General features: G+C 41.5%; 1 protein-coding gene across 3 annotated transcripts in view; it reads right to left on the reverse strand.

Moving 5' to 3' along the window:
* Window positions 1–21,967, reverse strand: part of LOC141969963 (lethal(3)malignant brain tumor-like protein 3) — a 51,579-nt gene that overhangs the window by 27,000 nt on the left and 2,612 nt on the right. Inside the window, exons 1-8 of one of the 3 annotated variants that reach the window (XM_074926218.1) lie at window positions 9,686–9,789; window positions 6,408–6,516; window positions 5,687–5,792; window positions 4,193–4,250; window positions 3,047–3,135; window positions 1,680–1,784; window positions 929–1,064; window positions 337–428 (exon numbers count right to left, since the gene is read on the reverse strand). In XM_074926218.1, coding sequence (XP_074782319.1) covers window positions 337–428; window positions 929–1,064; window positions 1,680–1,784; window positions 3,047–3,135; window positions 4,193–4,250; window positions 5,687–5,792; window positions 6,408–6,469 — 648 coding nt within the window. In that variant the 5' untranslated portion in view covers window positions 6,470–6,516; window positions 9,686–9,789. Of the gene's footprint in view, window positions 1–336; window positions 429–928; window positions 1,065–1,679; window positions 1,785–3,046; window positions 3,136–4,192; window positions 4,251–5,686; window positions 5,796–6,407; window positions 6,517–9,685; window positions 9,840–21,967 lie in introns of those variants that run through there. The other 2 variants (XM_074926217.1, XM_074926219.1) reach the window with 2 other exon arrangements.

Raw genomic sequence — 21,967 nt, forward strand, 5'->3', positions numbered from 1 at the left:
AGAGGAAAGTGACACAAATATCTCGACTGTAGGGACACAGCAAAACAGACCGTTGTAATATATTTAATAAATGGTAGAGTAAATCTTTTCTTCCCGTATTAAGGAGGAAAGGAAATACAAATTCTCTCTCTGGAAAGCCAGTGACTGGGGGGAAGGAAGAAAAATTGTACCAGTCTCCCATCTTAAAAATAAATCACAGCAGGAAATAGCTTGCATCTGATTGTACCATGGTTGTACCTCTGACATGAGCATATTAAAACCACGTAAATATTCTGGTCAAAACTCACTTAGCATCAGACCTATTTGGAACATCTTGTATTTAATATCACCACTTACAGTGCTGAGGGTCTTAAAAAGGCTTTTTGGAGCTGCTTGAGCTTTGCAATTCTTCAAATAGAAAGTCCAATTAAATTCTCCCTCCTTGAAACCTAGAAAGAGAGATAAAAAGATTGTTTTACACAGCCCCGTTACACTCAGATTGGTTTTTCAGAAATGGAAATTACCTGGGAAGAATATGAACTTTGCATGATAACTGCCCTTCTACAGTCTTCAGGGGTTATGCATTTCAGCTAAAACATCTCTCTCTTTTTCAGTATAATGTCCAATCATTAATCTCAACCTTCAAATGTTTCTAGGAAATTGAATGCAGGAAAGAAGCAAGTTCTGAACCCCAAAGAGACTCCCTGCTTTATACACTCATCCAATAAAGAGTTTCTAATTTGACTAACAACGCCAATCCTTAGGAATATCAAAAGGAAGATGTTTTGTTCTTTTGTGATTCATTATCTTAGTTACGCCTCTTCCCTTTAAGCCACTCGGATTGAGTTCCACAATGAAATCACACTAAAAATGAAACATGCAGAGCCAGGACAACTAGTTCTTAGTAGAATTTATAGTTTCTTGTACACCGTTCTATTTTTTTCCATACCTTTAGGAGGGAGCAGCTTATGACTTGTTTTTTCACACCAGCCAACAGGATGGATGTTTGAGGAATCAGCATTAACCCAGAAGTCATAGCAGTCTGGATAACCATCAAAGTGTAATCTCATTCTGTACCCTTGTACCTATAAGCAGAGGAGCTCTGATTATCATAAAGGGTCATAAAGAAGTTAAAGAAAGACAATAATCCAACACTTTCTCTATTTGAGTGTATAGATGAAAGTGAATGTAAGATCTCATTTATTCCTCAAAAGTCTAGTATTATTTTTCATCATTTATGTCTCCCAGTTTCCATGCTCCTCTTTCCTCACTTCAAACAGTTGAAAATAAAATTGGTCAGCGTAACTTCCCTGACCTCCTATTCCATCCTCACGTGCATATTCCTGTGTGGCAATATCTGCAGTATAAATACAGACCGAGAACATTTATGTCTGTAGCAGATCAATACAGATTCCACAGAACTGAAGAAGCATAAATGCATTTCAACTTGCTTATACAGACTAAGACTTAAGGCCTCATTGCACTGTTCTTTTTAATATTTATCCATTGGATACGCTTAGTAGGTTTACTGTTGTGAGGTACAGATCCTTAACCACATAACACTATTCCTTCAGTGTCACCTCGAACTCCTCCTAGCCATTAATTAAATTAAAGTACTACTATTCTGTTTTGACTTTTTATTGAAAAAAATCCTCAACGTACATAGGACTTTTGGAATCAAAAATAGGAAAAGCAACTACCTCAGACACTGTGAGAACACAAAATTGAGCAGGGTGATCAGGATCCAGGCCTTCCAATTTCATTCCAACTTTAAATCCATTTCGGCCTTGTGGGAATGACTGATACTGTGAGGAGGGGAAGAAGGAGACATTTGTTTTTAATTCCTAAAGACAAAATCCTCTGCAGAGCAGTCATCAGATATACCTAAAGCTTCAAACTTTCAACTCAGAGAAGAAAATTCTATCACTAAATGACTGCTACTTTAACAGACAGGCACAGGTACAGAGATCAATAACGGCATGATCACCCTATTTCAGATTTACTTGTTATTCTAATTAATCTCTCAAAAACACTGAACCAGGAGCCTGCTGCAATTAGCTACAAACAAATCTTTCAGCAGATGCAGAAATGAGCTCTATTCAAACACAAAAGAATCCCCGTCACAGCCCAGTGTAAAGGGCTGGCAGAAACAAAGAGCCAGGAAAACTAAAATCATTGTGGCTGTCAGTATGAGGTCAGCAGTCCAGACTTTCCCAAAAGGTAACTTCTCATCTTCAAATGGAAAAAGAGACAAGGCATGTTTGATCTGGAGCCCATTTACACAGGTATTCCAGAAAACGTTTGTGGGTTTCATTTCTTTGCAGTCTTAATCCAAATTAAACATCTAACGTATAGTAAAGTCTTAAAAGAAATTTGAACTGGACTTGCAAATGGCTTATTGCATCCACTGCAGTTACTTGAACTTCCTTCTCATCTCACTCTGTAAGGTGCCAACAGCCCCTGGCTTTGAAGAGCTCACTGGGAGCTGAACTTTTAATGTGGGCTGGTGCACTGGAGTGCAGAAGCAGCTGCCCCACGGCTAAACTCATCCTCTCCCACCTTCAGTGCACCAGACCATGAATGAACACAACTTCCATCCTCCCTTCTAACAGTCACTTCTCACTGAAACAATCTACAACATTCCCAGAGCTCAACGACTTGCAGTTTTCCACAGAGGAAGGCTGTTGTACAACCAGAGACGAAGCACAGAACATATTAAAGACATTAAGCTGTCCCTCTCCAATGCTACTTGGAGATTGCCTAACAGTCCATTTATCCAGAGCTACCCAAAGCAGATCAAAACACTCATTGTTTATTTGTGAGTGAGATTCAACCAGCATTTTTCACACCCTGGTTTAGGATGAGACTCACAGGACAGACACTTGTTTCCACAGTGCTTCAGGGCTGGAAACAAACATGTGGGGGTTTTACTGCCTGCTTGCACCAAAACAACCCATAAATGTAACTGCTGGCTTGAGGGTAGTCTCCAATCCTACCTCCACTGAGTTAGTAATTCTGTAATATTGCCTGAGAAAAACATAGGAAGAGAGTTGAAAAAACTGCCGACCTCTCTGAACAGTTTTAAGGGAGCAGCTGGCATCCGTTCCTCTTCTAAGTAGGAAACCCAGTTCCATATCTTCTTCTTTCTAGGAACAACTAAGCAATCAAAAACAAAGAGAAAAATGAGTATTTCTCTCAAATGCCTCCCGCTCTGCCCTCTGTTCTCTCTCTCCTCCCACATACACACCAATGCTGCTTTGCCGTTGTACCCCAAAGGAGGCAGTGTTACCCAACTTTTGAGGAAAGGTATAAATTCCAGCAGTAGGAAAAACGTGCTCATTTCTCATTAAAAAAAAATTATTATATCATAGGTCAAATGAATTGTGGCACCTGGATTGCTAGCAAGCTGCCCATGGAAAGCTGCCACTGTAAAGTTTGGACAAGATATAATAATTTAAAATTGTGGAAAATAATTCCTTCTCCTGATATTTCACAGAGGAATAAGGGGTTAGATATAAACAAAAAGACAGCACAAAAAAGGCATATAATTGCAGCTGAAATAAACCTAAACCAAATGAAAAACCAAGTGAATTTTTGTTCAGTTCACAAGATTTTTTTTTTATATATGTACACAAATATATTTATAACCTGCTAATACCACAATGCATCTACTAGAGAGGCAGCTGCCAGTACACAGATGATGAAAACAACTTGGGTAGGTGCTTGGATTCATTCTAGTAGGACCACAGTCATACACACAGAAAATTATGTCTTAAACTGCATATTAAAAATCTCCCCCCAGCTTACATATGCTAACTCCTTTAAGGTATACAATAAATTTAACTCGCAGTCTATAATCAATCACACGTTGTTTACAACTTATTTTCTATTTAGCACTTGTAGTTTGTGGCTATGAAGCTCTCCAAAGTCAATGGAAAAAAGATTCTTACTGTCTTCAGTGAGCTTTGGATCTGGCTGTCTCCTTCCAGATCCTCTACACTGTTCCCATCATGCAGGAAAATCTAGTATATTCTTGCTAATACATTTCAGAAGACTGACTGTGGTAAGAGGGTTATGTACCTAATAAGCTATTCTGAATGTGAAATGAGCTCTACTGTCCTTTCCTCTTCTGCTTACTATTATTCATTATATAATAGCTAGTAAAAAAAAAATCTATAAACATTAAAGAAAAAAGACTATGAGCTTAGCTCACCTTGTTTTATTGGTTTACTGTTTCTGCGGCTTTTCATATTATTTGATTTATTCTTCTCCTAGACACAGATATGTTAAAAAAAAGTTTAGCGATATTGTTTTTTCCTCTCTCTTTGATCATCTTACAATGCAGGTACAATACGGATGTAACATGTAACTAACAGGACTATTAGCTAGCATTATTCCTTTTGAATAACCCTGCAAGAACATTAGTAGGGTATGTTACATATATAACTTTGATCCTGCAGTATCCCAAAGTGCTTTACAAATTATTTAATATATGCTACTAAAGTTCATTTAAATACAGCTACCAAGGGCCCAAAATCTCCATTACAATACACAGGATTTGCTTTCTGCAGCGCAGGATGTACTGCTCACGTAAGCAGCCTTACTGTAACGCTCCATTTTCCTTTTCCTTTCAGAGGTTCTTATGTCCATCTATGCCAGCGAATGGATACAGGAAAAAAGTCATTTATGAAGCCCTGAAGGAAGCAGAAGCTTCAAGTAACTACTGTCATAGATGAACACCCCAGAAAACGTGGTCTGCCTGCGTCACAATCTGAGCCAGATTGTCGTTCACATTTCTTCTGTGTGGTTTTCAAACTCATGTTTAATTCACCCAGGGTTGTCATTTCTCAAAGCAAACCAAAAAGGGCAAAATCTGAAATGCAAAGCTGCCTGCCAAACTTGCCCCAGAAGAGACAGGGGGGCAGTTTCAAACAAGGAGGAGAAGGAGGAAGAGACAGAATGCAAGTACTTCTGAAAACATACGTAATTTAAAACATCTTATACACATCACAGAGAGAAGCTGAGCCACGAGATGAGTTAAACTGTTCGTGACATCAGAATTTTCAGCTTGCATTACCAACCAACACCTACCCAGCGTCTCTGCATTACAAAACATGTGCAAGGCGTGAATATAAATAAAATGGTTCAGGCCTGAGACACTGTGCACATGGTAGCAGAGTGCAGGCTTGCAAAAGGAGGGCCCCTAAAGGGAGGAAGATGCTTAATGAAAGTTAAGAAAAGATCAGGTCAGGACTGAGGTACTTCTATTCATCCACCATTAACACAGATTGCCAGCAGTGTACTGAGTGTACATGCAAGTACCTAATAAAAAGCAATCTGCGGTTTGACACTAATCTTCAATATCACAAAATAGCACTTGACTGTAGTTAGATAAAGTATTTTTGCAGGCATGTGTTTTTATTACTGTGAAATAGACTTGGTGCACAGGGCTGTAACTACACCTATAAAGTTACAGTCTGAAATCTTGACTTTGGCTTCGACATGAGCTATTCACCCTTACGACTTCTCAGACTTCAGAACAGATATTCTCATTACTGATGTAAATCAGGATGAGACCCAGACCATTCCCATGGGTACAGAACAACCTCCCTCAGCTCAGTTTGCATTGCACAGTGAAATCTGAGACACAGAATTGTCCCTGCTTTTTACAGTTCTCTTGAAAGAAAATAGATGCAGCCCCATTTACCTCATCGTCATCTGCATTTTCCTCGTCATCCTCAGACTCCAGAAGCAGTCTTCTCTTCCTTCTGAGACGTTTGACACGTCTGTCAGCCTCATTCACCTGACAGCCACTGCTGGTATTAAGATTTTTACTATTTCCCCTGTTTCTGCAATCATCTGTAAATCTCTAGTATCATTAAACATCCAAAATTGAAAACAAAATCAAATTAAAAGTGCAACAATAATCCTGCAGTATTCCCAGTGTCTCTGTACCTCTTCAGAAGAATGAGGACGCCTGGGCTGAGAACCTAGAACTGAACTGTGTCTGCAGGACTTGCCAGATATATATCTTTTAAAAGCACTCCAAAGTACCAGCACAACTCTCACCACCAGAGCAGCTTGAGAGGGTTTTTAATTCTGCCTTTTTACAACATAACAGGAAGTTTCATGACATCATCCTTATCTGTGGGAGAGGGAACTGAGGCACCAAGCACACAACCAGCATTTCTGCAGGCTGCAAAGATAAATGAGGACAGAGCTCTAGCAAGGAGCTTTCCTGCGTGGGGCACGGGAGCCTCAAGAGTAACAGGAAGGTCACCAGCAGAGCTGCGCAGGGGGCTCTGCCTCAGCCATGCCACGGTAACACTTGCTCTGAGGTTTTCATTCTACTCACAGCAATACTTTAACACAGTGTTCTCTTTAAATGTTTTTAAAGACAGAACAGGAAGAATCTGAGGTTTCTTTACCTGTCCCTGTGCTGCTGGGAGCCTGTTTGGGTACCAAACTTCCCATTCTCAAAGCTGTCCATTGGCTCACAGGTTTGGAAACTGGGGCAGGTCGCGTCTTCTTCAGGCACTGCAGAAACAAAGAAAAAGACGACTATTAAATTTAAATGTTAAAACACCTTTCATGCAATTAGTTCTGTCAAAGTCCTTTACAAATTTTCATTAAGTGACCCTCAGTATCCCATTGTGATGGAAGAAATTATTATCTGTGTGCTGGCACACAGAGAGTGTACCACCTCATTAAAGAAAAGCCCCTTTTATCTGTACTATTTTAATTTTGGAGAAACCCTGTCCCCTGTAAAAGTGATAAAGGAGGATATAATCTCAAGGCTATAACCAGGACACAGTTACAAATCTTTTAATATTTCTTTATTTCTAGTAAACCTCTAACTTGAAAGAGAAATGTCAAACAAGTCCATCTTGTTTGGATACTTTTAATACAGTTGGTGAAGTTTAAAACCTCTGTCTTTATATATACTTTGTACCTATGAAAATCCTTCATAGGCAGCCTCTAAGAATAGCATATTATTGATGGGAGAACAGAAACAATTATTTCTGTTCTAGCAAGGGATATGTATCAATCTTTCATCTGAATGAAAGCATGAAAATGTAAGGAATAACTCCAATATATAATTTATGCTTACTTTCTCCTATGATTTCAATTCTTCTTTATGCAGACTAATTTATGCTTAATATTTTAACAAAACACAACTACAGTGATACCCATTATCAGGCATCTGCACTACCCTGGTGCATACTTTGCTCAAGTAACCTGATGTGCAAGCTGTGCACGGGGGCTCCCATACATCCTTCCTATTCTCCATTTAGTGGCACCATTTGTGTGCACTGGTTTGATCAATCCATTTTTGAATGCATCATTAAACACTTAAAAAGAAAAAAAGAAAAAAACCACACCACACAATCCAGAACGCTGAGATATGAGTCACTTTGCTTTTTGTTTAAAGCCATTTTCATAGTCTCCTTACCAGTACTTGTACTCATTCTCTTAAGACGACTGACATTTTTCATTTATATTTGATTGCTCCCTGTAGTCCAATGTGGATGTCAGATGGTCCTGGCTGGAGCTGGGCAGGCAGACTGCCTACACACAGAATGCACGCATGCCTGCTTGTATCACAACTTAAAGCCTCTCCCTGTGCCATTGGGGACCAAAGATTCCAGGCAGGAAAAAGACAAAACAGGGAAAACTTGCAAGAACCACGAGCGCTTGAAGAGCTCTGCTCAATTAGAAGTCACGCTGATCTATGGAATACACTTGGACTAAAAGGGTATGAAAAATTCCTAGTGCTGAGGTGTCCATATAAGAGCTGGTTCTTTGCCTGATGGATTGACATCTCCTCAGCTTGAGCAGACGAGGAGAATGACCCACGATCAGCAGGAGCGTAAGCAAATGCCTGTAAGTGTAAGTGAATCTGTAGAGCTTACAATGAAATCCGAGATGAGAAAAGCCAGCAGGGAAGACAGGTACAAAGCCTTCCTACGCAAAACCAGAAATAGTTCCATCGAAATCCTGGGGAAAGACAACTGGCAGACACTTACTTGTCCAGACAGGTAACAAGACAAGATCATTCTCTCCTCAGAAAAGAAATTCCCTCCACAGGGATGTACGACTTCAGCAATGTAGCTCTGCCTTGACTAGGGATCCAGCATTGCTAACACAGACCTTATACAAAGAGTTAACATCTTTTCGATTACTGCACCAAAATTTACTGGTGATGTTGAAGACAAAGAGACACTGAACAGGTTCCAGCTGCTGTCCTGTGGTGCCTGTGTGTCCTGAGCTAATTCTCAAGACTCCTGCCACTAACTTAGAAGAAGGTTCTGGTACAAGGTGTCAGGCAAACCTATCAAGGGCTCCCTACACCACAACCACATGGTGTCACGCTTAACCAAGAGCATGGCCTTATGCTGGATGGCCAATGGTACTCGGGGGATGAGAGCTCTTAATCGTCACTCACTCTCTAGCACTGGCCTCCATTAGTACTCGCTGGAAGACAGGGACACCTGCAAGTGAGCTCTACTGAAACAGTGAGTAATTTAATCACAGGAAACTAGTGATTTACCAAAGTGAGGTTGGCCAGCTTAATTGAGTGGTCTGGAATGAAAGAGCTCAGAGGTTATCATACATATATTCTGTTTTGAGCTACTGGTTTCTGGATAAACAGAGTAAGAACAGGTCTGCAAAGAATGGAGATATTTCTTGTCCATTATGTTGATGTGCATGTCCAGTAACATGCTTGTATTAACCTCTTAAAACTCAGTTTTCCCCCAATTTCAATCACAGTAGCCTTGGAAACCTCAAAACTTACGGCTAATATTGCATGAGCCAGGTTAGACGAGATTCTCAAAGATGTTCTTGCAAAGATAACTAACACTACAGGGGGGGATTCATCCTGAGCCAGGAATCCCAGGTTAGCATAGCACTGTGCCATCCGTTCACACTCCACACTGTGTAATGTGTGTAACCAGAGAAAGGAATACTTCTGGAAAACTCCTGTCGCCCCCGGGAGCAGTCAGCTAAGGCACAGCTGTATGAGTAAATCAAACAGTGCCAGGTCCTGCAACTCAGCTACATGTGTCTTTAGCACAGCCCCGGGGCACTTCTGGCCTAGGACACCTAGCACCATCCTAAGCCATTCCCAAGCATGGTCTGAGTTAGCATGGAGCTGAGGTGCTGCCCAGTGGGCAGAACCACCCTGTTTGAAGGCTGAGAGTATTTAATCAGGTATTTATGAGCAGACCATTCTGGTCTCAAAGCCCCAAAACAGGCAGTTTTGTTTAATACAGACGCAGGCTTAATTGTTGTCATGCCAAGAGAATCACCGGTTCTAAGGATGATTGATGCCATCGCTGAGCCACTACCCTGGAAAGAAGGGGCTCCAACTTCCCTGAATCACCACTTAAAGTGATCCCTGGATGTAAGTTAAAACTCAGCGTGAGAGGGATGTTTGACTGCATCGACAAATCTAGCCCAGATTGTTTATATAACCACACTTACCTTCCATACAGGCGAGCACAATGCATGTGCCAGGTACTGTTATGACTATGCGGTAATTATGCTCACTCTAAATACTCCTAAAATATTCAAAATAAGGCAGTGACTCACTCCACACGCTGCACCAGGGAGTACCACACTACTGAAACACACATTTCAGTTAGAACTGCTTCTAGAAGCTTTTTCAGAAACTGTATATTCTCTTCCATGGCAAAACGCTCACCTTCCAAACTGGTGCTAGAGGCAGCAGAAGCGTTTTCAGCAGCAGAAGTAGAGCTGGTTGGGGTGGCATTTACTGCTGAGGCTGAAGGAGCTTCTGTGGCTTCTGCTTCGCCGATATTAACAACTTCTAGCCGTCCAAACTCATTTAAACGGATCTGCAAGTAAGAGAAGAAAGCAAGAAAATAAGCAGTAGTAAAAGGACTAGGAAGGAAAAACAGGAAGGAATAGGATTCCCTGAGGAGCAACTAGGTATCGGACAAAAAGAAACAGCTGAATGTACATTAAAAAGCATTAAAAAGAAGTAACAATAAAAGAGAGAAACACCCAACACAACTCTTCCTCAAAATGCCACCAACAGACCCCCAAAAACCCCAGCGATGCATTTTGTTGTCAGTGAAGGAAAACAATGTTAATTCTACCTGCTTTGGATGTGCTCCCCTTAACCTCTGATGGACACATCTGAATAAATACCCTCAGAAAAGCAGCTCAACCCGAAACTCTGCTCTGATGGTTCAAATTCATCCAACAAAGGACAATTACATTTATTACAATTATGACATACAGCAACTTCCCTAAAATCTCAATGTAAGCAGGAATCACCCAGCTGTTGACAGGAAGATCACATTCCAGCAGAGAACTTGTCCAATACAGCCCCCAGCTGGGGCTGGCTGGCCTTTAAAGACCTCAGAGCACAGCGGCAGCGGGGTCTGCACAAATGAAGCAACATCTGGAGCTGCAAGAGGCCAAGTGGTTCTCAACTCTTCTGCAATGACACTTGACAGTCTGGTGGGAAATGAACTTCCCAGAGGAGCAGAGGAATGTGGGGACAGGCAGAGGCAATACTGTTGAAGAACAGCAGACATAGAAATAAGTAACCTTTCTTCAATTGATAAGCTCCTCCTTGCACAGTATCACCTGTCAGCGAAAGCCACAGTGGGGCCCTGACCCAGAGACAGAGTCTAAAGCCCAAACCAACCGTTTCTGAACAACTTAGAAATACACCTAACGGAAGCCACCCACAGGCAGTGCAGGTAGGAAGGTGACGTGTACCAGCATGGCCAGGAGTCACAGTGTCCCCACTCTGAGTCCCAGTTCCCCCAGGTTTTGACCCTTACGAAACCCATCCTCAGCTGCTGGGGGAGGTGACCCTCCCATGGAGGCTTTGCTAGCACACCCATCCTCTGCTCCCTACCAACCCTGCACACACGCCGACTGTCCTACTACATGCCAAGAGTAAATTCAGATGCAGAGTAAGAAAACCCTTCTAAACACACAGCAAAGCGCTTGCACCATGGGGTAGCTATGGAAAGGGAGTGATACATGGCAGACTTCAGAGACTCTCATCCTTTAAGTTTAAAAAAGTTCTTAGGCTATGAAGCAACATTTCGTTGGTCCCAATAAAATTATTAAAGGGTGTCAAACAGTGCCAATGTGCATTTTTTATTAGTTCCTATCTGCAAAGGCAACTGAGCACCAAAAAAAAAAAAAAAAAAAGTAAAAAGTCACCTTTCTGATGAGCAAATAGTTCTAAAGATTCACTCCTTGATCTTCTTTACTGTCTGCAATACAGAGCTACTGAATTCCAGAATGAAAGAGGCAAGTCAAAGGTGGGTGGATTTGCAAGCTCTGCTCCAAAGCTTTTATTCATAGCACTTTATTAGTCTGAGATCTTTTCTCAGCCATCCACTCTTCACTCTAAACCTGCTAAACCCAGTTTAAAAGCATTTGCTTCACTCTGCAGCAGGGCTCCTCACTGCATTGAGAAGCACTGTTCTTCCTCTGCTCCTGCATGCTTCCTGGGCTCAGGATCCCAGCTCCAGCACCCTATCAAAGCCTTAGCTCAAATGTTCTTCCCCCTCTTCTCTCTTTTTAATCTGAAACCTGTATTTCTTAAAGCTTCAGAGGTGCTGGACTTGCTTCTAAAAAGCTCACTTCTTCCTCTGAAGCCCCGAAGAGACAGAGCATCACTTTTATTTCAGCACAAAGAGAAACAACTAATTTCAAGGAAGTGGTAATTCTAAGTGGAGTAAGCTTCCTGCAGGAGACCATCCAGTTTAGAAAAGAAACCTATCACTTTCCTCAAATTCCAAAAGAGCAGCAGCACGACAGTGCAGATCGCAGGGGTTCCTTGCCATGGCTGATAAGGACAGCTCAGCATCCTGAGCAGAAGGTCAGTGGAAGGAGCATCTCCAGAGCTCTATGTGCCATTAAGCAGCAGAGCTCACATGAAGCAGAGCTCGCAGCTGGAGGTGGGGAAGGGTGCCAATGTCATTTTGTATTAGCAGATTAGTCTCTGGGGTAGTGGCACTCCTGCATACAAATTAACAGTTCTGATTCAGCCCAAACCAGTGAAGACGCAGACTGTTCTTTCCTCCTGTAGTAATTTGACAGTGTACCTGCAGCCACATGAACTGGTGAAGATCAGCCCACACCCCAGAAAACATAAGTCTGCATTAGAAAAACAATAAGCATATTTATAAACAGTCTCTGATCTGATGCTGAGGGCTGTCTGATCCCTGGAGGAAACCTCCAGTTTAACCCTGAGACTCTTCAAGGCAATATCCCTCATTCCTGTGTTCTGAAAATGCATAACTGTGTTACTATCAGGACTGCACCTTCCTTTACACTAAGGAGTTCAACGTAGCATGTTTGCTAATATGAAATCCACACAAACCCTCCAGAAATAATCTGTCCTTCCTGAGAATTTTTTTGAAGGGGATTAAAGAAAAATATATTTAATGGTGCATGTAAGAACTGGAATATAGCAGGAAGAGGGGGAAAAAAGATTAAACGGCAAAAGAAAAATAAAAAAAAAAGTGTTTGGCATTTCTGCAGGGAAAAAAGAAGTGTTTGGCATCTTAAGAATGAAGTGGCTTCCTGTGCAGCTAGTGATCATGTTCCAGCTAACATTTCTACCAGACTCACTAACCATGGTCCTCAGTGTTCTGATACTTGATCATCTAATATGAAACAATACAATATTATCTAGTGTCTTTCAGTCCAATAAATACTGTGGCGCTTTGTTGATTCTCTACCATTACAAGGAATCAATAAAAGCAAAGCTGTTTCTGCAAAGGAATGTTAACTGCTGTTGAAGAGAAAACCTGTGGCAATAGACTGTTAAGCTCTTTTAAGAAGCAGAGGTATAATGACTTTGATTAAATACAGGGCAAAAGTTAGGCCACTGCAAAATAATCATCCAAAGGACCTCCTAGAAAGTCAGTGGCCTCAATTCCGTGTCAGTTTTGTGGGAGTGTAAGCCACTGATCTCGAATACTCCAAGCATGCAAGTTCACCCACATTCTCTCAACACCTGATGGCAGAAGACTTTTCCTCGTAGCCTAAGTGAGGTCTAGCAGCCCGTGTAGAAGACTTCTGCACACAGGAAGGAGAAGGGAAGGAAGGGGAAGTCTGTCAACACTTGAGAAGGTGGGGGTCCTGATCCTGAAAGCCTGATGTGATACCAACAACCTGATTTTTCAGAGCTCTCAAGTCCCTTCAACACCGATTTATTTCACTTGAAATTGATCCTTCCTCCCCCACCTCCCCCTGAGATTCAGAACTTGCAGCCTTGAGGACGATTTTATGTATTCATTTTCAGCCGCCAGAAGTGCAACTGAACTGAACTAACAGTTGAAGGCAATCTGGGAGACAGTCAACACACACTCACCCTCCTCCCTCATCAAACACAGAACACCATGTTTGTGACCATCAGGTATTGGTTCTGATTTACACGAGAGCTGTATTTGTCTCCATCATGAATACAGAAGATAGAGACAGCTGTCAAAAGCTGCAAAAAACAACCACTGATGTGAAAAGAATCTAAAGACTCAACCCCACAAATTGAGAAAATTTGTCTTTCAGAGAAAATGTCTCTCTCATGCTGTGCTGAAATTAACGGGATTTCTTGCCTAAGTATGTTGTATGGACATTACTGAGAATTAGGAAGATCAGGCCCATAACTTTTATTAGCAGAAAACAATTACTTAAAATACTTCCTGCCTTTAGAAATCAATTGAGCAAGAAATTAGAAGGGGAGAGAGAATATCACCAGGCTTTCAGAAACATTACTGAAATTTCACCACTTCCTTGGTAATGCCAAGCCAGTTGTTTAAAACAGAACATTTTATCTGCACAACTTTTATTTCCAAACTACTGAAGTACTCTGTGCTGCCAAAGGCATGGTGGCCACTCATGTATCATGTTCCTTGGTTTCTTACTTGTATGTTGCTACCAGGCAGGGTACCAATGCTGTCTTCCCAGTCTAAGGCATTCAGTATATCACTGTCTACTGTCGAGATGCTGATGATTCTCTCCGAGGTGTTCTGCTCCATCTTTCTGCTTAGTCTTTAGGGTCTTTATTTAATTTTAAGAAAGAAAATTAGGGTGTGAAAACAAAACAAAAAAAAAAGAGGCACAAGAGTAAACAGGCCGAACACTTACATTTTGTGAAGGGTTTTCAGAGCAGTACTAGTTTCAAAAGATGGGGGAAAATGTCAAACTTGCGTTTTGAGGACAAAAAGATAAACAGGTAATTTTTACACTTACTTGATTTGTACAACGTTTTTACCAATTACAATTCACTGGCAAGATCCTGGGGTCTCTGGATTAAGCAGGAGCTTTGGTCCAGATATTAGGAGTACCAGGATTTAAAATTACAGACACATAGATACACAGGTGCGTGCACAAACTCGTCTAGTATATACACGTGACAAGTCTGTACAGCTTGGGGGGGGAGCAGCAGCATCTATGGGCTGTTGCCAGGTCCCTCTACACTGCTGTAATGTCAAGGCTCCACACTAGAAACACTATAAAGCTCTTAAAATGCTTAAGCTCCACATATTGCTTTTGCATCCCAGCAAATAAACTAATGGGCTCCATTAGAAGACTCGACTAAAAGCCATACTGCTATATGGGCTCCCCATATCCAATTATTCAACTATTTTTGCGGTAGACATTAACCAAACACTGACCATAAATTAACTGTACATTCCTGCCCTTTAAACGTAACCTGAATATTTTCAATCTATGAACATAACTGCTTGCTTAAAAAAAAAAAAAAAAGGAAAAAAGATTCACAACCTTCCCTTGAACTGTCAGGTCTACTAATTTTTGCAGCGTTGAGCAAAACCGCTGATGTTAAGTGTGAAAAAGCACAGACCAACTGACAGGTTTAACTGCATTCCTGTGGGAATGGGTCAAAACTGCCCACGGTGGGGGTCTTCGCTCTGATATTTGAATGCTTGAGTTGAGCAAGGTCACTCTGAGCTCTTAACTCAGAGACAGCGCATGCATCACCCAAGGACCATGTGCTTGATCTACCTTTGGCAGATTGTTTTTCTCCTTGAGCACTGGAAAGTGCCTTAAGATACAGGACTGCAGCAGGTTTTTAACTGCTGAGTGCTTAAATTAGGGCAGGCAAACTCCACTCCTGCTCTGAAGCCTTTGCTAGGCCTTCTACCTACAGGTTGAAAGTTTAAGTTTAATTCAGCCAAAGGCCAAACCACAGATCTGACATAGGATAATATATGATGTATGAGCTTTCCTGCAGCTCTAACTCAAGCCTCACAGCAATTTATGATTATCTTAACTGGGTCAAAAGCGGGACAGGCATTTGTAAACTGCAATACCGAGTATCTTTGGGTACCACAATCTGATCCCCGTAGGAGGAGTTCCTCTTTTTTTCCCCCAAATATAAAATTCCAGCTACTTACAATCCTGCATAATTGTGAAGATTAGAGGCATTAGGCTAGTCAGAACGAGTCAGGAGGGTGAAAATGGAGCCAAGTGGAGCAGCAGCCAAGCTGCAGAAGCAAGTTGAGCTTCCAACGGTTTTAACTGAACTGCAGGTGCAGAGGATCCATAGCTGATGCCCTTGGATATGTACGCAGAAAAGACCTGCATCAGCCCCATGTGCCACGGCTGTATGGAGATTTGTGAACTGCACTAAATAAACCTATGTAGGTGGTTCTGAACAACTGTAGCCAAAGGCTCGCCATACATTAATATTTGATGTAGCCTTACACATCTATAAACACCTGTTTGTAGCCAATGGTTTGATGCCAGTTTCAGCAAGGGCAAAACCACAGCTTTCTAGATGTTATTCTTTGCATTCAGGCTTTAAAAATAAAGAAGGTCAAACAGCAAGACTATTTACAGAGCTCCCTCTGGGAGAAGGGGTTGGAAGATACTTGGACAGAAGTAATTAAGTTGTAGAATTTATTTAAAATTGGGCCAGGAAAACTGTCAAAATCACAGTGTAGAAAATAATGTACTAACCAGAGAAGACCTGATACAATAATGGGCCTTTTTCAATTCTAAACTTTATAAATCCAGTAAAACTCCTAGAAAAATATAATAAAGAAATTATTTTTCTTATCATGCTCCCTATCAGTAAAATCTACAGTAAAATCAAGATAGCTCAATAAAAGGAAGCAAACTATGCAATTAAAAAGGCAGCAGAAACTAACTTGAAACATTTTGAAGAGCCATAGTTGGGCACGAATGTTCCTCATTTGTCCCTGTTTGTGGTTGCTTTTCATCTTTAACATTTTCAGTCTCAGAAACTTTAACACAAAAGAAGATACAGCAAAACTAAGATGAGTCATTCAGTCCCAAGTCGCAGATTCAGATTTATGAAATGATAAATGACTACCATGCTGGCAGAGATAATGGTTCCTAATTAATATGCTACCACCCAGACCTCTGTGCTTTATCTTTAGATGGGGGATCCAGAGGCAGAGGAGGTCAGAAATACTCCAGTTTTGATCTCGTTTCTGCCACTGAACTACAGTGTAGCCTTGGGAAACTGCTTCATCATTGCTGTAGAAAAGCAGCTTTGGCTTTTAACATCCATCTTGCCTTAGTTCAGAGAAGAAAAAAAAAAAAAAAAAGAAAAAGTGCACTTTCATACAAACAAATAAAAGTATTAAGGCTAAATGGGTGGATAGGGGTTCACTGTACTTCTCTATACACCATCAGACCTCATGCAAAGAGAAACATTTCAAGAGAAATCCCATTTCAGACGGTGCCAGGTTTATTTCCAATGACATGAGGATTTCAGCATCTTTATATGAGGGTAAATGTGAGAAACACAATGGTGCAATAAACCCCAAAACTGTAAATCAAGTAACAACACTGAAGTTTGCAGCCCTTCTGGCTAAGCCTCCATGTACCAGGAGGCAAAATTCCATTTGAGAAGCAGCTGGCATCAAGAAAACCATCTGATACTGTGCTGTTCTGGGAATAACCGACTTACAAATCACCTTTCTTCCCCGAAACTGAATGGGAAACCCAGCAAAGCCGGTCATTTCATTCAGTGTAATACATATGCACTCAAAGCAAGCTGGCATTCGGAGCTCTGCGCATCCCCAGCTTCTTGCAAGATTTGGCAGCGGTGTCTAACACCCAGCGCATCAGATCTGCCAGTCACTCTCATGACGTTAGTGGAGAACTGAACTGCAATTTAAACAGAAACCCCCCAAAATATTTCATTATTTCTTGAAGGGCGCAACTAATCTGGTCTCAGGAACTGCTTTGAACACTTACCAGTTCAGACACAACAATCATTTGCCTTTGCTATGATGATTACGGATGATACTTTACTTACCCATCAAAACCTATTACTCACTTCGGGCAAGTAATATTTTGCACAGCTGAACTAATACCATTACCTAAAAAAACCCAGCCTCACCTCCAGAAACAACACTGAAGTTGTCAGTCAGGGAGTGAAAGGAACTGTCAGAGCCTGCAATGGAACCGTACCAGTGCCTCAAGAGAAAGTGTTAGTAGCCACTGGCAAGTAATTAACAGTGTGAAGAAGACTGAAGTGATTTCACTATCTGTGTCAGTGAAGAAAAAAAAAAAGATAAAATTCAGAATTGAGAAATCCCAGCCTCCAGCCATTGTACCTCTTACTAATTTTTGTTTCTCTGGAAAAGAGAGGAAAATTGTAACCACAAAACAAGGAAAATATTGTTCTGAAAGATTAGAGGGGGAAAAACAGTCTAGGAAAGGCAAGGGATGCGGCATGGGTTGGAACAGAGGAGAAGCAAACACTTTTTGTCACAGCTCTGCCACAGGACCACTAAGAGAAACTATTTTGTTTTTTGGGAGTTTGCCATGTTCATTTGTAGAATACAACCCCTTCCAAGGTTACCCTAAGTACACACTGATGTACAGATTATGCTTAGGTGGTATTGTGCTGAGAGACAAATAAACAGGCAGCATGGCAATGTGACTTAAATCAATCTATAAGATCAGAGAGCAATATTCTGAGTTTACTCTAAACCCAGCAGCTGATCCTAGTATTAAGCCCAAACTAGCATCGTAGTTTGTAAGCTGCTATCTCTTGGTTTCTTGACACAGTTGTGTCAAAAATACACACAGGCGCATATATTTATTTCAGCTGTCAAAAGAAAAGCACCCACACAGGCTGTGGCTGCTCGCTACAGGAACACACTTCCTGCAAAGCGCCCGGTTTACACACAAACCCGTTCTGCGCCAGCCAGCTTTCCCCACGGATCACACCGAGCATGCGGCAAGGCAGCGGGACCATGTCTGACTGCGAAGGCTGAGAGCGGCGCTGCCTCACTTCTAATCCAACTATCCCCACCTGCGATCGTACTTGCTTTGCTGCCTTTCTCTTACAAGGCTTCTGAAGACAGCAAGGAAGCAGCCTTCCTCCTGTCCCTTCTGTTGCAGGAGTTGAACGAGGCAGACAGTGCTACGCTGGAGAGCATTTTGACCTCTTCCAAACAGAAGGAAAAGGACACAAAAGAAGGTACAAAACCTACTTCCAAGTGCACAGTGTTAAAGCCTTCTGTTTACTGAAAGTGAGGAACAGAAGCACATCTTACCTTCAACTTTATAGGTTTTCTTGTTTGAGTTTGGGGCTCAGCTGCCTGTCCGTGGTCCGTCATCTCCTCCTGCTTGAGGACAGTGGCTCTGGGGAAGCCAACGGCCACTGCCAAAGCCCTGCACAAACCTCACACGCAGTGGGCTCAAACCTCACACACAGTGGGCTCAAACCACATACACAGTGGGCTCAGATAGAAGGTCCTGAGATGTCTTCTCCAGTCCTGAGACCACTACACTGCTAAGCCCACTGGTACTGTTGTCACTGGTAACCATAGCAACACCTGTAAACAACAGTGACTCACCAGCTGCCACCTGGCGCGTTCCCGAAGCAAGAGAACCGACCCAAAGCATCTTTAGAAAGGTGCTGGAGCTTTGGCCATTTCTAAATCTGATCCAATTTCTACCACAACAGATACAAGAAAGAAATACCTTCCATAACTCATAATCCAAACTATTTTCACTCAAAACTTAATGACCTGTAAGGAAGCTGTAAGATTTGTGATTCACGATAAAGTCAATTTTGTGACAACATAAAAATTGCAATGCTGGGAGAAAAAAAGTGATTTTTCTAATGGAAAACTGAAAGTTCAGGCACACCACTGATATGCTTAACTAAGATACAAAGAATTAATTTTGCAATAAAACATGTTCTTGAAGTGGAAGTAGTCAATGAAAACAATCAAGAGAAGCATGCCATTACCCATAATGTTTTGTTATCCTCCAACATTTCTGACATCTGTAACGGCTGCGTGTTGGGTGTAGGCTCCCAGACAGACATTTTAAAGGGATGTCAAATCTCTGCACTAGTTATTTTATTTGCTTCTGTTCTGAAGCCACTTTATGACACTGTACTTTTCTGAATACTCATAATTTTCTGGGAAATAATTAAGGTGGGTTATCTAAACTCCAAATGACTGGTGTTAAGGGGACTAGTCTTAAACTCCAGAACTATCAGAATCTACTCCACAAGTTTCTCATGTGTCATACTGACATCAACAGCAATTGTTCCACATTGAATAATGCATGTCAAGTATTTCAGAAGAAAAATAGCGTACAGAATTGATGAAGCAAGCTTAAAAAATACAAGTAAGTGTAGGCTTGTCTTTCAGATCCATTTGATGCTGAAGTCAAGAGGCAGAACCAGCCAGAGTGCCCATATTCTGTGTACATAATTGTGCAACAAAAATTGCAAAACAGATTTTTCTTCTGGTATTTGTTTTCTAAATAGCTTGGTAGAGCATGCAGTCAAGTTGTAATTTGCAGATTTAGCATTACTACAGAATGAAGGAATTAAAGTAAAATCTGGCACAGATGGCCATATAAAAACATCCAAACTTCTTTCAATTAAGCATCACATGCCTTCTTTGTATTAAATACAATGAGAAATTGCAAAAATACTGCTGTCCCTGTTGCAGAAAAGGTTAGGTCAAAAATGAATCTTCTTAAAAAAATCATCAGAGTCTGACAAGTTAAGTATTTAGTCAAGGAACTAATTAAACAAAAACCTAGAGGAGTACTTTTCCAGATAATATGAAAAAAAGCACAGCTTGCACACATACACAAGCCATTTTCCATCCCTCCTTTCCCATCAGAAGTTTCACTGAGTACAGATGGACTGGTATCACAGTCATGAAAGGTGAAAGGGGGAAGAAAATATGTAAATTTTGTGAGCAATATTGCTGCTATTGATCCAACAATGTATACGCTTAGTCCTATCTGATTCCCTAAAGGATTTTGCGTGTGCTTCGGTGCTTCACTGGGAGCATCTATGCAAGTGCCCAGAACACCACACTTTCTTTACTTTAACTACACCACCCAATCTTTCACCTTGAAAAGTTATAACCCAAGTTTCCAGCTTTTTTTTTTTTTTAAAAAAAGAAAAAAAAACCTCAGCCACAGTTCACACAGAAGTACCAACATTTTTCAAATGTGATATGATTTATAAAATAAGGACACACAGTGATACCTTGGGCTCTGATATCCCTGTATCAGCTTTAGTACAGTAAAAGTTACAAACCAGAATTGAGATGCTATTTTTCTCCAACAACCCAGTACAGGCGAGGGCAGCTGCAGATCCCCTCCAGGCACTTCAGAGGCAATTCCTTCTCAATATCCCTCCTGTAGCCCAGGCTGACCCGCTGGAAGTACAGAAAATCTGCAGCTGGTTTCAACACAAGTGAATAACAACAAAAAGGACTGCTGAGCAGGTAGGGGCCCTGCACTGTTTGAAATAAATAAATTTTTTTAAGTATACCTTTATGGGACTAACCTTTTTCCTATGTATTTTTTTAAAAAAACTTCAGTGATCCAGTCCTGTGCTATCTCATTTGAAAAGCTTCTCTATGTCAAACATACACGTATTCTGCCCCTGCAGTGGATGTAGCTCCAGCACCAACAGGGAAAGCAGAGCCCAGGCTCCCATGCACAGGAGCAGACAGGATGGAGCTCAGGCTCCTGATCCTGTGCCACGCTGCCATCCCTCTCTAGCCATAAAGACTCCCTCCAAACACAGAGGGAAGAAAGCATCTCCTTACAGCCACGGCAAGGGCAATGAAGGCTGAAACTTCTGTAGGTCATCCTGTAAATTATCTGCAACTGTTTTTTCCCTGCTCCAGCATTCTCACCACCCACACTCCAGCCTCTCTGGACACCATAAAGTAGCAGTGTGGAGACAAAAATACAAGCAAGCGGACAAAAAAACCCAAACAACAACCCAACTATGTGCAAAGAAGGGTCACACAAAGAGGTGGAGCAGCAGGAATGCAAGAAGAGCTGCCACAGCCTATTTGAAAAGCCATTCTGATGCAGGTTGGAAGACACAGCACAGTCCTGCGAGCCTTCCAAAACTCCTGTCTTCACTAACCCCACCACAAAGAGACAGACGAGCCACAGGACTTCTAACAGCAGCGACTATTTCTGTGCTTGGGACCATCTGATGAACCAACAGGACCTCAACCCTGCTCCCAGACAAACAGCAACACGCAAGGAAGCTTTGATCTGCCTCACACCGGCCACGAATGAACTCTGCTGCTGCTGCTTGCGCTGAGGTTACTTGCTTAAATCATGTATTTTGTTTGGTTTAAAAGCTACAGCATAAATAGGGTCATCAAAACAAATCCTGTGTGGTTCATAAATACAGCTTCTACCTCTGCTTAGATATACCATGCTTTTATCCCATCATTTAGCTGGATTCAATCAGAAATTAAAATAAAACAACACAACAGGACATGAGCCAAAGATGCTAAACCTAATAATAAAACATTCATTCCTTGGAGGTAAAGTATTTTGCCAATAAGTTGAACTATCCTCTGGAAAGTAATCTGCCAAATTTAGCAAAGCACATCTGCAGACATACCTCACCTGTGGAGCACAGTTAGTGCTACTAATTAGGAAGGACGGGGTTTGGTCGGATCTCTGTTTGCTT

Source organism: Athene noctua, chromosome 24 (assembly GCF_965140245.1).
Source record: "Athene noctua chromosome 24, bAthNoc1.hap1.1, whole genome shotgun sequence".
Lineage (NCBI taxonomy): Eukaryota > Metazoa > Chordata > Aves > Strigiformes > Strigidae > Athene > Athene noctua.